We start from the raw sequence: 14,339 nt of genomic DNA on the forward strand, positions 1-14,339 counted from the left end.
CAGTCACATAGGTAACAAGTGCCTGAGGCAGAATTTGAATTAATTCCTCCTGATTCGAAGTCCATCATTCTATCCACTCTGCCCCTGGTTGCTCTAATAATGAAGAACCCTCTAGGCTAACCAATCTCTTAAAAACAGTCCTTTCCACTTTGAGACGGTTGCAAGGAATAGCAAATTTTTACTCACATGGAACTAAAATCTGTGCCTCTGCAGTTTCTACCCCACTGCTCTTGGTTCTGTCCTGTGGATCAAGGCAAAAAAGTCTAATTGTTCTTTCACGTGATAATTCTTCACCTATATGGTAAGAGTTATCATGTTCCTCACAAATCTTCTCTAAGCTAAGCATGTCCTAATTCTTCAAAATCATCTTTATACAGCATAGTTGTTAACAAGTGCCTCACCATCCAGGCTACTCTCCTCTGGAAATAATCCCACGTGCTTTATATACAAGATCCTTCAAAAAATGTGACACTCAGAATGTGCCAAAGTACTTGAGATATAGGCTCACTAGGGAAGAGAGGGAGTCCCTTCTATCATTTGATACATCAGATGCCCACTTGATACAGAGGAAAATGATACCTGATGGGATATTTTGCCACATTGAAGGATCCCACTGATCAAAATCCTTTTATCATTTTTAATACATTTATATACAATTATGCCCATTCCATACTAATGCAATTGATTTTTTGAGCCAAGTTCAGGACTTTTATATTTATTCCTATGAGGCAAACAAGCCATATTAAATTGCTTTTTATTAGATGTGGATCATTATTTTAACTTGTCAAGATTTTTCTGACTTCATCATGCAGAGATGAAACCTTCTGAGCTCTGACTCCCATCATGCAGAGAAAAAAACCCCCAAAGCAGGAAAATATAGGAGGAAAGAGGTGGCCAGAAGGTGATAACTGTAGATGATTGGAGAAATCTTTCTCACTTACCTGACAGCCACGAGCTTCTAGTCATACAAGCCCCAAGAGATGGATGAGAGCACAGTCCAAAAAAGACTGGAACGTAACAGGTAGCCCCCACCACACCACACACACCTAAATGAGCGATTTCCCATGAAGGGTTCCACGGGAGATTATAGATCATTGACAACTTAGAACTTTGTCCTCCTAGAATTTGGGGATTTTCGGACTTTGGCATCTTAGAAACAGAATCACAGATTCTTAAGAGGGAGGGTCTTTAAAGGTCCTTTTAGACTAACCTCCCCAATTCCTTGATTTGATCTTTCTTCTTCTGGGAGAGGTGAAGGAAGGTGGTAGGTTTTCTCATTTCCAGTTACAGTTGATCAGAGCCACAAGAACTACTCTGTCCACCATATTCTGTGGGTGTTTGGGAGGCCTCAGTCATAATTGTGAGCTGGCCGCAGGTCTTCATTAAAGCTCAGAGCCCAACCAGTCCTTAACCTGTTTGTATATTTTCTCCAAAGAAACCACCACAGGAAAAGTGGAGTGATCTTTGGGTGGTCACCTAGCAGGATGGAGGGAAGCAAAGGTTTTTGCAACCTGGGCCTGTCCCATAGCTTCTCCAGGAAAACATATTTAAATGTCGGGCTTTGGGCTATCAAAGGATGCCCTGCTGGCTTGGGTCTGTTCCTCCTGGAGTCCTGTGCCTTGAAGATGCACTCCTTATCATTCCATTTCAGGAAGCACCCTGGCTCACAGATCTTTCTCCCCCCATTGTTTTCCTCTTTGGCTTTCTGCCTTTGCAGTTACCTAGTGGGAGATGAACTGTGGGTCGTCATGGAATACTTGGCTGGAGGTTCCTTAACAGACGTTGTGACTGAAACCTGCATGGATGAAGGACAGATAGCGGCTGTGTGCCGGGAGGTAAATCTGCACTTAAGAAATCTGTTTACCAACTTGGGCTCCTTCACCTGGAGAGACCTCAGGCCTAGAGCCACCATACTAGGCACTATCAGAAGCGAGCAGAGTATATATTGGTAGAGAGCTCGTGAAAGTCTTCGAATTTTGGAATTACAGAATTTTAGATTTTTGTAGGATTTTAGAATCGGCTTCATATAACTGCAGAATGTGCTAGATTAATGGGTTTCTCTTCTTGCCTCTCTAGTGTCTGCAGGCCTTGGAGTTTCTGCATTCCAGCCAGGTCATTCACAGGGACATTAAGAGCGACAACATCCTGCTTGGGATGGACGGTTCTGTCAAGCTAAGTATGTCAATGGTAGTGATCATCCCTTGTGACTTGTGGGGCTCCGGTCCTGGCAGCAGGGGAGATCTGTGGGAAACCAAGTTATGTCAGGGGCTGACCCTTGGACAAGACGAGTAGAAATATGGATCACCCTTTTCTGAGATTTAACATTGGGAGGAAGTATGAGGGCACGTGGGGTGGCCGGCACACGATAAACTCAGCCTGTTTCCCAGTTTGGCTCTCTTTAGGACGGTTCTTCTCCGGGTGGGTCAGTTTGGAATTGGGACCTGACTGCAGGACACTGGGTGTCTCACTGTCCCTCTTCAGTGAAGGGACTCCCTCAAGTCCTGTCAGTCCCTCTGAATATTCTCTGAAAATGAGAAGTTTGGCCTAGATGAACCCTAAAGGCTCCTTTCATTTCTACCTCCTATGACTGTGACTGCATCTTCAGTGACCTCCCTGTCTCCCATGGTGATGAGTACAAGGCTTTTCAGCACACAGCAAGTGCTCAGTGGACTCAAGGATTCTGAGTTGGAAGGGAGCTGTCTGGTACAGAGATTAAACCAGATTAAAATGGAACTGGGAAATGTTTAACAAAAAAAAGTAAAAATACAGTGGTTGCTGTCATTTTTCAGCAGTGTCTGACTTTTCGTGACCGTATTTGGGGTTTTCTTGGCAAAGGTACTGGAATGTTTGCCATTCCCTTCTCCAGCTCATTTTACAGAGGGAGAAATTGAGGCAAACAAGATTAAGTGACCTGCCTAGGAACACATAGCTAGTAAGCGTGTAAGGTCAGAATTGAAGTCGGGAAGATGAGTCTTTCTGACTCCAAGTCGGGCACCTTATATAGTGTGCCACCTTGCTGTCCTAAAATACAACATAGATAATGTGAATTTGTGGTCTTCTAAATCAACATGCAGCCCAAAGGAATCCATTTGTTTTTTGAGTTTGATACCATTGGTCTTATACAACCTATACCTGAATAGTGATCTCCTCCTTAATAATTATAACTAACTTTTATGTTGTATTTAATCCCTGTTACAGGGGAAAGATCATTGGCTTTGTAGTCAGAGGATCTGAGTTCAAAAACTGTCACTCTTTCTGAAGCACCTCAGTTTCCTTATCTGAAGGGTTTGTACTAAATGTCTTTTTAAGATCCATTCTAACTCTAGGTCTCTGACCTGTACTTTACATATATGAACTCATTTTGTTCTTTAGAAACACTGCAAGATCAGTACTGGGGGCATTTGTATCCCTGCTTTACAGATGAGGAAACAGACTGAGAGGTTAAGTGACCTGCCCAGATCACACAGATAGATAATGTTAGCCCACTTCTCCTAACTCCCTACTGCCTCTAAATATTTCTGACAAGGAATCATCCAATTTCCTTTTTTTTAAAAAAACTTTACTTTCTATCTTAAAATCAATACCCGTATTGGTTCCAAGGGAGATGAGCAACAAGGTTAGGCAATGGGGGTTAAGTAACTTGCCCAGGTTACATGGTTAGGAAGTACTTGTCTAAGGCCAGAGTTGAACCCAGGACCCCCTATCTCCTGGTCTGACTCTATCCTCTGAGCCTCCGTCTTGCAGAACTCCAGTGACAGAGAACTCACTAGGCTCCAGTTGTTGGGAACTGGTTGAATTTCCACTTGTTGTTCCTAGTCCCAGTCTCTGGGCCCAGCAGAACAAGCCGTTTCCTCGTCCCCCTGATACCTTTTTGTTCTGCAGGTTGAACTTTCCCAGTCTCTTTAGCTGATCTCCTGTGGCATACTCTCCTGCCCCTTCCCTTATCTTCATCTCCCTTCTTGGATGCTGGACTTCCCAATAATGTGTCTAGAAATGAGCACAGCGTACCAGATGTCTGACCATGACTCTTGCCTCCCTTGTTGAAAGCAGCTGGCTGACCCAGTGAAGAGCATCCTGGACTCGGAGCTTTTTTTTTTTTATTTCTGTGATTAATGACGTTTTATTTACTTCTATCATCCGTTTTCTTGAGTTACAAAATGACATTTGCTGAACTTAGGAAGACTGAGGATCCAGATGTCAAATAATATTTACAAGAAGACCAGTACCTACCAGCTGCGTGCTCCTGGGCAAAATCAATTCGTCTCTGCCAGACTCGGTTTCCTCATCTGAAAAATAGAAATAATGATAGCCCCTATCTATCTCACTCACAAGGTTATTGTGAACCTCAAATGAGATAATGACCTTTAAAGCACTGCATACGTGTCAGTTATTTTTATTATTGTTATTCTATACCTTTGCAGATATCTATTAATTATACCCTAAGGACCAACTATTAGCGTTTGGGGCTGCTTTGTCCCCCTGTTGGTTCATACGGACCTTGCAGCCTACAAGGAAATCCCTAACGGCTCATTGAATGAAAACCCTAAATGGTGACTGAATCAGGACATTCCCATAAAGCTCCCTTTCTGTTCTTGTTTTCCGCTACAGCCGACTTTGGTTTCTGTGCTCAGATCACCCCAGAGCAGAGCAAGCGAAGCACCATGGTTGGGACTCCGTACTGGATGGCCCCAGAGGTGGTGACTCGGAAAGCCTATGGGCCCAAGGTGGACATCTGGTCTCTGGGCATCATGGCCATCGAGATGATTGAGGGGGAGCCCCCCTACCTCAACGAAAACCCGCTGAGGGTGAGTGGCTCCGGGCGTCTCTAGCCAGACTGAGTGGGAGAAGGCTGGTTGGCTTATCAGTGACAGCCCCTGCTCTGACCTCGCTCTACGGGCCCCGCACTGTGGATTACAACCCAACTCCTGCTCGTCCATCCATAATACACCAGGGCTTAGTAGAGAATGCGTGAGCATGAACACTTGGGTGTGAATGGACGAGAGCGAGCAGAGTCGTGGTGGGGATCCTGTCCTGGATGGTGCCTACATGCATGTGTACATATGTGCATCCAGAGGTATGTGTGTATAAGCACATGCATGTATATATACAATGTTGTCTATACATACATGCACACAAATAATATGATGCCTTATGTACATACTTTGTTTTTTTCATGGTTTGCCTTGACTAAAGAATCAGTCACCAAGTGGTCACTCCACGCTTGGCCAGGCCATCTCTCAAGAAACAGGCATAGTTGGGGGTCAGGACCATAGTCAAAACCTTTCCAGCTGGGTAGAACCTGTCAGAGTTTAATGTTCTGTTCGGAGAACCCAGCAGAGTCACTTCCAACGATCTGTCATCGTTGTTCAGACGTTTTCAGTCTCATCTGACTTAAATTGACCCCATTTGGGGTTTTCTTGGCCGAGATCCGGGAGTGTTTTTTTTTTCTTCTCTGGCTCATTTCCCGGATGAGGAAACTGAGGCAAATGGAGTGAAGTGACTTGCTCAGGGTCACACAGTGAATAGGTGCTCATGCTAGACTTGAAATCAGGCCAGGCCTCTCTCTCCTAGCTGCTCAACAATCCATCAGACAATCAACAGAGAGCCCTGACACCTAATGAAGGGATTAAGGCATGAAGCCAATCGTGTCTGTCCTCAGGGAGCTCTTGTTCTCCCCGTGCTTCCATGGGACCTGGTGAGAGAGAGGGGAGGAGGGCCCGGCCAGCTGGGTGTTTAGGAAGGCCAGAGCAGTTCATAGGCTGCCCCAGCCCCTGGGCGTCATGGCCAGGAAGCTTCCTCAGCCTTCCTCAGCCTCCACTCAGCCTGCACGTGGGAGTTATCCTAGCCGGGAGATCGCCAGAGTCTTTGCAGAGTTTACTTTTATAAACTATCCAAATATAGACTTGCCTGCTTAGTCCATATGAATAATATTGTATGTTATTCTAAAACAAACAAATAGAGTTGTTTATGATTCTTATAGCTGTTCAAACTGGAGCCTGCACTAAGACCTTTGGAACATGTGTGTGTGTGTGTGTGTGTGTGTGTGTGTGTGTGTACATCTATGGGCTGATGCCCATGTAAGGATGTATTTGCACATGTGTGTATGTATGTAAATAATGTGTACATCGTGTGATGCTTTGTGTGATCATGCATTGTATAGGAGGGCGCATGTGTTTGTGCATGTAATGATGCTCACACGGACACATGACACAATACACTTATAGGCATGCAGATATTCAGTGTATGTTTATTTACACATGCATATAGTGATACAATTTAATCATTTCTGTAGATGTAATAATGTAAATATGCACTAGTATATATGCATGTGTGTATATACATATACAATGACTTATGTGTCTGTATGCCTGCATAGGTAATAATGCACATATGCAATGATGTATGCATACGCATTCATGTCTATTTCTATGCAATAACATCTATTGGGGCACATGCATGTGTATATGTCATGGCGCACGTGCCCACGTGTAATGGTACGTGTGTGCACAGACACGTGTACAGATATACATGCGTGATCCTAACACACTCGAGAAGTAGAAACTCCTCTTTTTGTACTCGTGACCGGGTCCTGGTAGGCTGAGGGGACCGTCTGGCCAGTCAGGATCTTCTCAGGCCTTCAGATGTTGAGACTCCCCTAGATCAAACTAGATCAAACGACGAGCTCCAGAGTGTTCTCTCTGTCTTGACAGGCCCTATACCTCATCGCCACTAACGGTACTCCTGAGCTTCAGAATCCAGAGAAGCTGTCCGCCATCTTCCGAGATTTCCTGAACCGCTGCCTGGAGATGGATGTAGAAAAGAGAGGGTCGGCCAAAGAACTGCTGCAGGTAACGGCTGCCCTCGGGCACGGGCGCCCCATGGCGGGCCTGGCTTTCTGGCTCCGGTGGCAGCCCCCGGCTCAGTCTGTCCTTAAAGCCCAGGCGGCCAATCATCTGGGAAACGCTTATCAAGTCCCCCTCGCCCGCGGAGCAGGGTGCTAGGCGATAGATAGGAAGGAGGAATTTCCCATGAGCTCTTGAGGCCTTTTAATAGATAATCCATTTTAACATCATTTCACATCACCCTTTTAGAGCTTCTGATCTAGAAGAGATAGGACAGATCGCCAGGTAATTGCTGCTAAGGGGGGGAGGGTGGCCGGCGCCCAGTCCAGGTCAGAAGTGTCCAACCAGGCCAGGCCACAGCATTTCACCCAACAGATAAAAATACAGAACCACCCAGACGTGCTGATTTGTGGTTTTCTAAGTCACCGCGCGAGCCGTTTCTCTTGGAGTCTGACTTTGGAGCGCGAAGCCCGATTGGGCTTGGCTGGTCTCCTGTAAAAGGAGAGGAGTTGAAGAGGTCCCCCGAGGACCCTGTGAGGCTCTCTTCTCCCAGGTCTTTTTCTGCTTTTTAATTCTGTAGTTCTGTGGCTTTGGAGCTCCATTCCCTAAACTGCTTTGAGGGATATCTTGCACTAAGCCTTGAAGGATGGGCAGTGCTGAATGAGGTCTGGCCTCTCCCCGCCCTAAAGGGACTTACATCAGCCCTGGGCGGGCTAGAAAAGGGAGCACTACCGGCAGAGCATCAGCCTTCAGCCAAGGGAAGCTTTCCTGAAGGAGGGGGTTTAGAACTTGGCCCGGAGGGGAATCCGATAAGCAGCTGGCAGGGCTAGGCAGAGGAACCTGAGACCCAAAGCCAGGAGAGGGGAGATTCTTGAGAACGCTTTGCTGGGCCCTGTGTACACCCATTTGCCTGGAAGGTAGGTTGAGATAAGAATGGAAATCTTGTTGTGAAAGGCCTTAGAATTTAGACTAAAACATCTAGGCATTCACCTACAGGCATGAGGAGCCGCGGGAACATTTATGAGCAGTGCCAGTGTGACTTAAGAGGTTATATTCAGAATGGATTCAAAAATAGCCAGGTGGGGTAGATGAGACAGAAGACCTGTGTTCAGACTGTCTCAGACACTGTAATGGAGAAGGTTTGGGGGTGGTAAAAGAAATGGGATCTGCCCTCTGTCGCAACACTTATTAAGCTGTGTGACCCTGGGCAAGTCTCCTAACCCTTCTCTGTCTCTGTTTTCTCACCTGTGAAATGGATGTCATAGTAATGATTTACAAGGTTACTGTGAAGACCAAATGAGATAATATACATCATGTGTTATGCAGACCTTAAAATCTCATCTAAAATGTCTGCTATTCCTAGAGAAGGAAGAGCCTGGAGGCTGGGAGAACCATTCCTTCAGCACACATTGATTAAGTGACTGGCTGCCCATTTGAAATCAGCCGACTTGGTTTTAAACCCTGACGCTGCCATTCACTACCTTTAAGGGCTAGAACAAGTCATTTGCCCTCTCTTGATCTCAGTTATTTGGGGCAAAAAATGGGGGAATTGGACTAGATGTCTTTTTTAAGGTCGCTTCCGACTATTCCATAATCAGATGTCCTTTGCTAGGCACTAAGGGGAGAGGTATTGTGAGCGTTCACATATGGAATTCAAGAGAGATGCATGACTCACACCCCGGGAACTTACTGAACTATGATTTGTTGGCATTGAACCCCAAGGTACAGCGAGGACACGCCCGCCCGTCTGGGACAGGGCCACTCTGGGAACCGTCTGTTGCGATGACGTGATGTTCCGTGGCATGAGTGGGAAGGACCGAGGAGCTGGTAGCCTTTGCCGGGCTGTAGACAGCCTGAGGGGCTCCCTGCTCCTCTCTGGGGGCCACTCCTTTAGAGCCTGGGCCAATAAGCGAGGAAACCCCTCTGCCCATCATGACACCAATTAGAAGTCAGGCCGTTTAAATAAACAAAGTAAATAAATGAGTAAAGGGCATACTAAATGGATGTGTGTGTATGTATTATATATTTACGCAGCGAGGGGTGGCATTGGTGTTTAGTGGTTATACCTACAAATGCATCAGTCCTGGCCACTTCCGTCCATGTCTTTCTCCAGGCCCCTAGAAACAGGGAAGTTTTATGAAGTGATTCTTGGGTACCCACAGCATTGGAGTCAGCAGACTTGGATTCAATTCCTGGTTCTTCTTTTTATTGCCTTAGACCCAGGTGAAGTCATCTTAAGAAGGGGGGTGGGTTTAGGGATAAAGATGATCCAAATCTGTCGTGGACGGAGTGTGAGATGCTTATGGAAGGGACATGAGGTGGCCACGTCCAGCCCTGTGACGTCATCAGCATAGAGAACTTCTAGTGTGAAAACTCTCTTCACCGACATGGAGATAATCAGTGGCTTGGCTGTGGTCTCACGACGTGTGTCAGAGGAGGGCTGAAACCTCAGTGTTAGTGCATCGAGCAACTGTAGTTGGAAGCAAAAAAAGGATAGCTAGTGAATTTGACCAGGCTGAGAGCACCGGTCAGTACGGTGGTGTCGAGGGCCTGATGGAAGTCAGAATGTCAGGAAAGGGGAGAAGGCATCATGACTGATGCGGAAGGGCACGTGCATGTGAAGAAAAAGAGAGCCGGGTCTGGCTCCTGGGCCAGTTCCTTGGTACTGGGCACAATCTAATCTTGAAAATTCAGCCAGAATCTCTGATGGCAGCAGCGTCTTTGGGTTCTTCCTCCCCTGGGGGCCACTGTGAAGAGTACAACAGACCATAAACCAGAGGGTTTATGACATGCTTCTATTTATGCCAGAGAATGCAAAGGGCCTCACAGATCACCCAGTCTGACCTTCAGTCCATTGAAAGGGAGCTCATTACCTTGTAAGGTAGCCTATTGCATTGTAGGACAGATATATGGTTATTAAGAAGTTTTCTTATACTGAGCTGAAATCTACCTCTTGCCAGGCAGGATGATATCGTCAATTTGCTGGACTTAGTGATAGAATGACAGAATTTTGCAGTTGGAAGGAACTTTGTCAACCATGTACAAAAAGAATCCTCCTTATACATAATTGACAAATCAGAAAGTCCTGGGTTCAAATACTGCCTGTAATACTTATTGATTGTGACCCTGAGCAAATTGGGTTTACTTTCTTGTCCATCTCAGTTCTGACAGTTCTCAAATTAATATAACAGTACCTATAGGGTTATTCTGAGGCTAGATGGTACAGTGGGTAGAGCACTGAACTTGGAGTCAAGACCTGAGTTCAAATCCTGCCTTAGACCTTGGGTAAGTCTCTTAATGTTTGTCAACTTTCATTTTATCATCTATAAAATGAGGATAATAGCTTCTGTCTCACAGTTGTTAGGATCAAATGAGGTAGCGTGAATATGGTGCTTTGCAAACTTTAAAGCACTCTATAATAAAGTTAGTTATTATTATTTTTATCATAGATTGTTTTTAATTCTACTTTCTGAGGACCAAGTGGAACAAGTTTGTTCTCTCTTTGCCATGACAGCTTAAATTTAGAAGACTCCACATCCAGAGGTGTTAAGATTAAAATTGGATTCTGCTGTATGCTGAAAGCATCACCACTTCTGAACCCTCCCAGAAAGAGAAACCACACCTAGAAAACAGTTCAATTCAGGCACTCCCTGGAGAAGAACCACATTTAGTTGTGAGAGGGGCTTAACAGGAAAAAGCGGGGTAGTGTTGGCAAGTACGTGCTATTATTTGGCTCCGGTGGTTCAGACAACACCTGTGGAAGGGGAGAGGTCATGCCAAATCAGATAACAGAAAATACTTTGTAAATCGATGGTAGCTACTGTTATCATTGTTGACATGGTAGCTATTATTACTATTATTGTTGACATGCTAACTATTGTTATTATTTTAAAATCTTTTTGAGGTCTCTTTATAGTAATCCCCTGAGAAGTAGCTGGCATCCTTCCTCAGCATTAGCACTTCTGGGAAAAGGGAACTCTTCTTTCTTCTTTCTTCTTCTCCTCCTCCTCCTCCTCCTCCTTCTTCTCTTCTCCTTCTTCTTCTCCTTCTCCTTCTTCCTTCTTCCTCCTCTTCCTCTTCCTCCTCTTCCTCAAAATAAACCCTGACCTTAGGATCGTAACTAAGACACATTATCAATTCTGAGGCAAAGAGCATCAAGGGCTAGGCAACTGGGATTAAGTGACTTGCCCAGGATCCCAAAGCCAGGAAGTATAAGGTCATATTTGAATCCAGGACCTCCCCTTTCCAGGCCTGGTTTTCTATCCACTGAACCACCAAACTGCCTTCTTCCCCCATTCAATTGTTGAATTCTATTTATTATTAGAGAGTTCTTCTTCTGTTGCATTAAAAGGCCTCCTTACAACTTCCTCTCATTGTCTCTGGTTCTGAGCATCTTCCCTCCCACTCCCCAGTAGAAAGAAATTATCTCTTCTTTCCCATTACAGTCCTTCAAGTGTTTGAAGACAGCAATTATGTTCCCCCTACACCTTCTCTTCTCCAGTCTAAACAGATCCCTCTTTAATCTATGCCCTCTTATGATATAATTTACAGCCGTGGTGTCAAACTTTATTATAACAGAAACGCAGGCCATTGATAAGGATCCCTGTGGGTCACATATTGACTTAGTTTTAAAATGTGATGTTTTCTGTGTTTCACTGTATTTTCATTTCTTTTGGGAAAGATTTCCCAATGATGACTTAATCTGGTTCTGGTGGGCCACATGTGGGGTATCTGATATCTCTAGTTTAGAGTTCCCTTACTGCCCCGGGCACCTTCTCTGAATGCTTTCAAGCTTCAGTCAGTACTTCTCTCAGTTTGCAACGTGGCTAATATGGAAATGTTTTGCATGATTGTATAATTTATATCAAATTGCTGCCTTCTCAAGGATGGAGGGGGAGAGAGAGAGACAGAGAGAGGGAGAATGGAATTATAAAAAAAAAGAATGTTAAATATATTGTTTAAATGTAAAATAAAAGTTAAATGAAAATACTTCTTTCAAAGTAAGTTTAATTAAGTACAGTAACAAACGTATGCAGTTATTAAAACACATATTGTGTGCAGAGCCCAATAATGATAGGGGTCTGTTCAGATAACCTAGCTCATTGCATCCCCTTATAATCTAATACTGTATGCTTAAATGTCTCCTCCGGTTAGTGTGTTGGAACTTAGGTGGAACAATAGAAATGATGCTTTAATAGACAGTTGGAACTCCTGAAAGGCATCTTTATGATTATGGAGGCAGCATGATAATAGTGGAGAGGGGATTGAGGTTGGAGTCATTGGATCCTACATGTGGAGCTAGAAGTGACTTTCAAATTCATTTAGTCTAACTCCCTCATTTTACAGATGAAGAAACAGGAGCCAGAGAGGTTCAGTGACTTATTTAGGGAATATTTGGATGGAGCCAAGATTTGAACTGAGGTCCCTGGATTCCAAATCCAGTTCTCATTCCATTTCCATTTTTCCTAGTCTGTAATATACCAGGAATGCCAACCTAGGCTTACACCCTGTCTCTCACCATGGGCAAGTCCCTCCCTCTGTAAAATGGAAATAATGTTAGCTATAGTACCTGTCTCGTGGGATTATTATAAGACTCAATTGAGAAAATGTTTAGTGCTTGCCAAATCATAAAAGCACCATATAATTACCAGCTATGATTTGGAGATTGTCGAAGTCTTTGCATTCTAGATGGACAGATACTTAACATCAAGTCAACAAGCCTTGTTCAATGCATGCTGCGTGCCAGATGCTCTGAATAGTGGCAGAGAGGCTTGTTTCTCACTTTTTCTTTATGTTTTCTTTGATTCTTCCAGCATCAGTTCTTGAAACTTGCCAAGCCTCTCTCCAGCCTCACACCCCTGATTGCCGCTGCAAAGGAGGCCACAAAAAACAACCATTAGAACCCCCAACCCTCCCCAGCATCCTCCTGCCAAGCCTGCTGTGAAATGTTCCCGCAGAGACCTTCAATCCCTGGCGCACTCCTGGTCCTTGCCTCCTCCGTGGTGTTGTCGTCCTCTTCCTGCTCACCTAGAGCTCTCAAGATTGGGAACCTTGGGTAAAGGTTGGCAGAAATACCTTTGGTCCAACATTGAGGAGAGATCTGTGATGGAGACTGTAACCCCATCCATTGCTGCTCTTAGGCCAAGAACCTGCCTTTCTTCCATGGGCTGGAAGGCAAAGATTGTGTATGGATGGTCCAGCATCATCATGGAGAGGTGCTGAACCTGATTTCCACATAGCAAAATGTTTTCTTTCTCTCCCTTTAACTTTTATTGTCATCCTTCAAAGAAATATAACCACTGGGTGTTCTGATCCCATGACATCCCATCTCTCCCAGTGGTGGAGGCTTCCATATTTCCCTGCCTTCCTAATCCCAAACCACCTCATTTACCAACCTCATTTAACTTGAAGACTGGAATAGCTGGAGGAATGGTGAGCAGCTTTTAATCAACTGGGGATGGGAGATGGCTTTGCTTTCTGGAGCCTGACTCAGGCCCCTCTGGCCCCTGGGTGGGCAAGAGCTGGACTCTTCAATGTTGTTTGTGTTCTGCTTGTGACCATTGGGAGGACTTGGCCCAATAAAGGTCCCCATGCATTTTTCCTGAACCAGCCTTGCCTAATGTAACAGTTTTCAATTTCGCTCCTGTTCCAGCCCCCTTCTCCCTGGATGCTCGCTCCCTCTCAGCATTATTTTCTACATGTTTCGTGCCACTGAGAAGTTTCCAAGGACACATTTGGGCAAGGGGTGACGAGAGAAAGCTGGGGGGTGGGGAAATTTGTTGAGCCATGTTTTTTCCCTTTTAGCGTGGTTATGCCTCTGACATTACTATGGATTATTTTTAGAGAGAATTCAACTTGTTTTTAGGCTAGGTCTCTTAGCTGGATGATGAGGTTGGGTCTTTGGGGTGGATGAGCCAAGGGGAGAATTCAAGTGTTGCTGAATCTGGGGCAGCCTTGGTTACAAGGAGGATTGAATGATCTTGGTTTTAACAGCACAAGAGAAGTAGTTTGAGATGATGCCCTTGGCAGCCATGAAGGAGATGCTGTCCCGTGAAATGTGTGGCTTGGCTCTTGGCTTTCCATATGCAATTGGAATCGTTGGCTCACATTTTCCCCATCTGTAGTCTGTTCTCCCAACTTCAATCCTGGGCTGACAGGCCCATTGGCCACCGAGTTCTACTCTGAAGGTGCCCCAGACTCCGTAGCACAAGTTTCTATTTCCTTCAATAAAAGGAGATTAAAATACTATTATGTGTGCATCTTTCTTTATATAAAAGCTTTGCTGGAGTCAATAAGTAGGTACCATTTCCCACCTGAGGGGGACCTCAATTTTAGCACATTACGGGTTGTGGATGTCCTTCAGCATCACTCTTTTGACCAAGTAATGACTCCTAAGGATTTAGAATCAGAGAACTAGGGTGTGACTCTGAGATATGACACTGTCTGTGGAACCTCAAACAAAGTCTTTACGCTTCAACTTCTTGACTGAGAAAATGA

General features: G+C 44.9%; 1 protein-coding gene across 6 annotated transcripts in view; it reads left to right on the top strand.

Moving 5' to 3' along the window:
- Positions 1-14,088, top strand: part of PAK1 (p21 (RAC1) activated kinase 1) — a 211,878-nt gene extending 197,790 nt beyond the window's left edge. For all 6 annotated transcript variants that reach the window (XM_056794933.1, XM_056794934.1, XM_056794932.1 and 3 more), the window contains 5 exons: positions 1,718-1,835; positions 2,077-2,176; positions 4,609-4,805; positions 6,711-6,848; positions 12,656-14,088. In XM_056794933.1, the coding sequence (XP_056650911.1) occupies positions 1,718-1,835; positions 2,077-2,176; positions 4,609-4,805; positions 6,711-6,848; positions 12,656-12,742 (640 nt within the window). In that variant the 3' untranslated portion in view covers positions 12,743-14,088. The remainder of the gene's footprint in view (positions 1-1,717; positions 1,836-2,076; positions 2,177-4,608; positions 4,806-6,710; positions 6,849-12,655) is intronic.
- Positions 14,089-14,339: the final 251 nt, after the last annotated feature.

This window comes from Monodelphis domestica, chromosome 4 (assembly GCF_027887165.1).
Source record: "Monodelphis domestica isolate mMonDom1 chromosome 4, mMonDom1.pri, whole genome shotgun sequence".
Lineage (NCBI taxonomy): Eukaryota > Metazoa > Chordata > Mammalia > Didelphimorphia > Didelphidae > Monodelphis > Monodelphis domestica.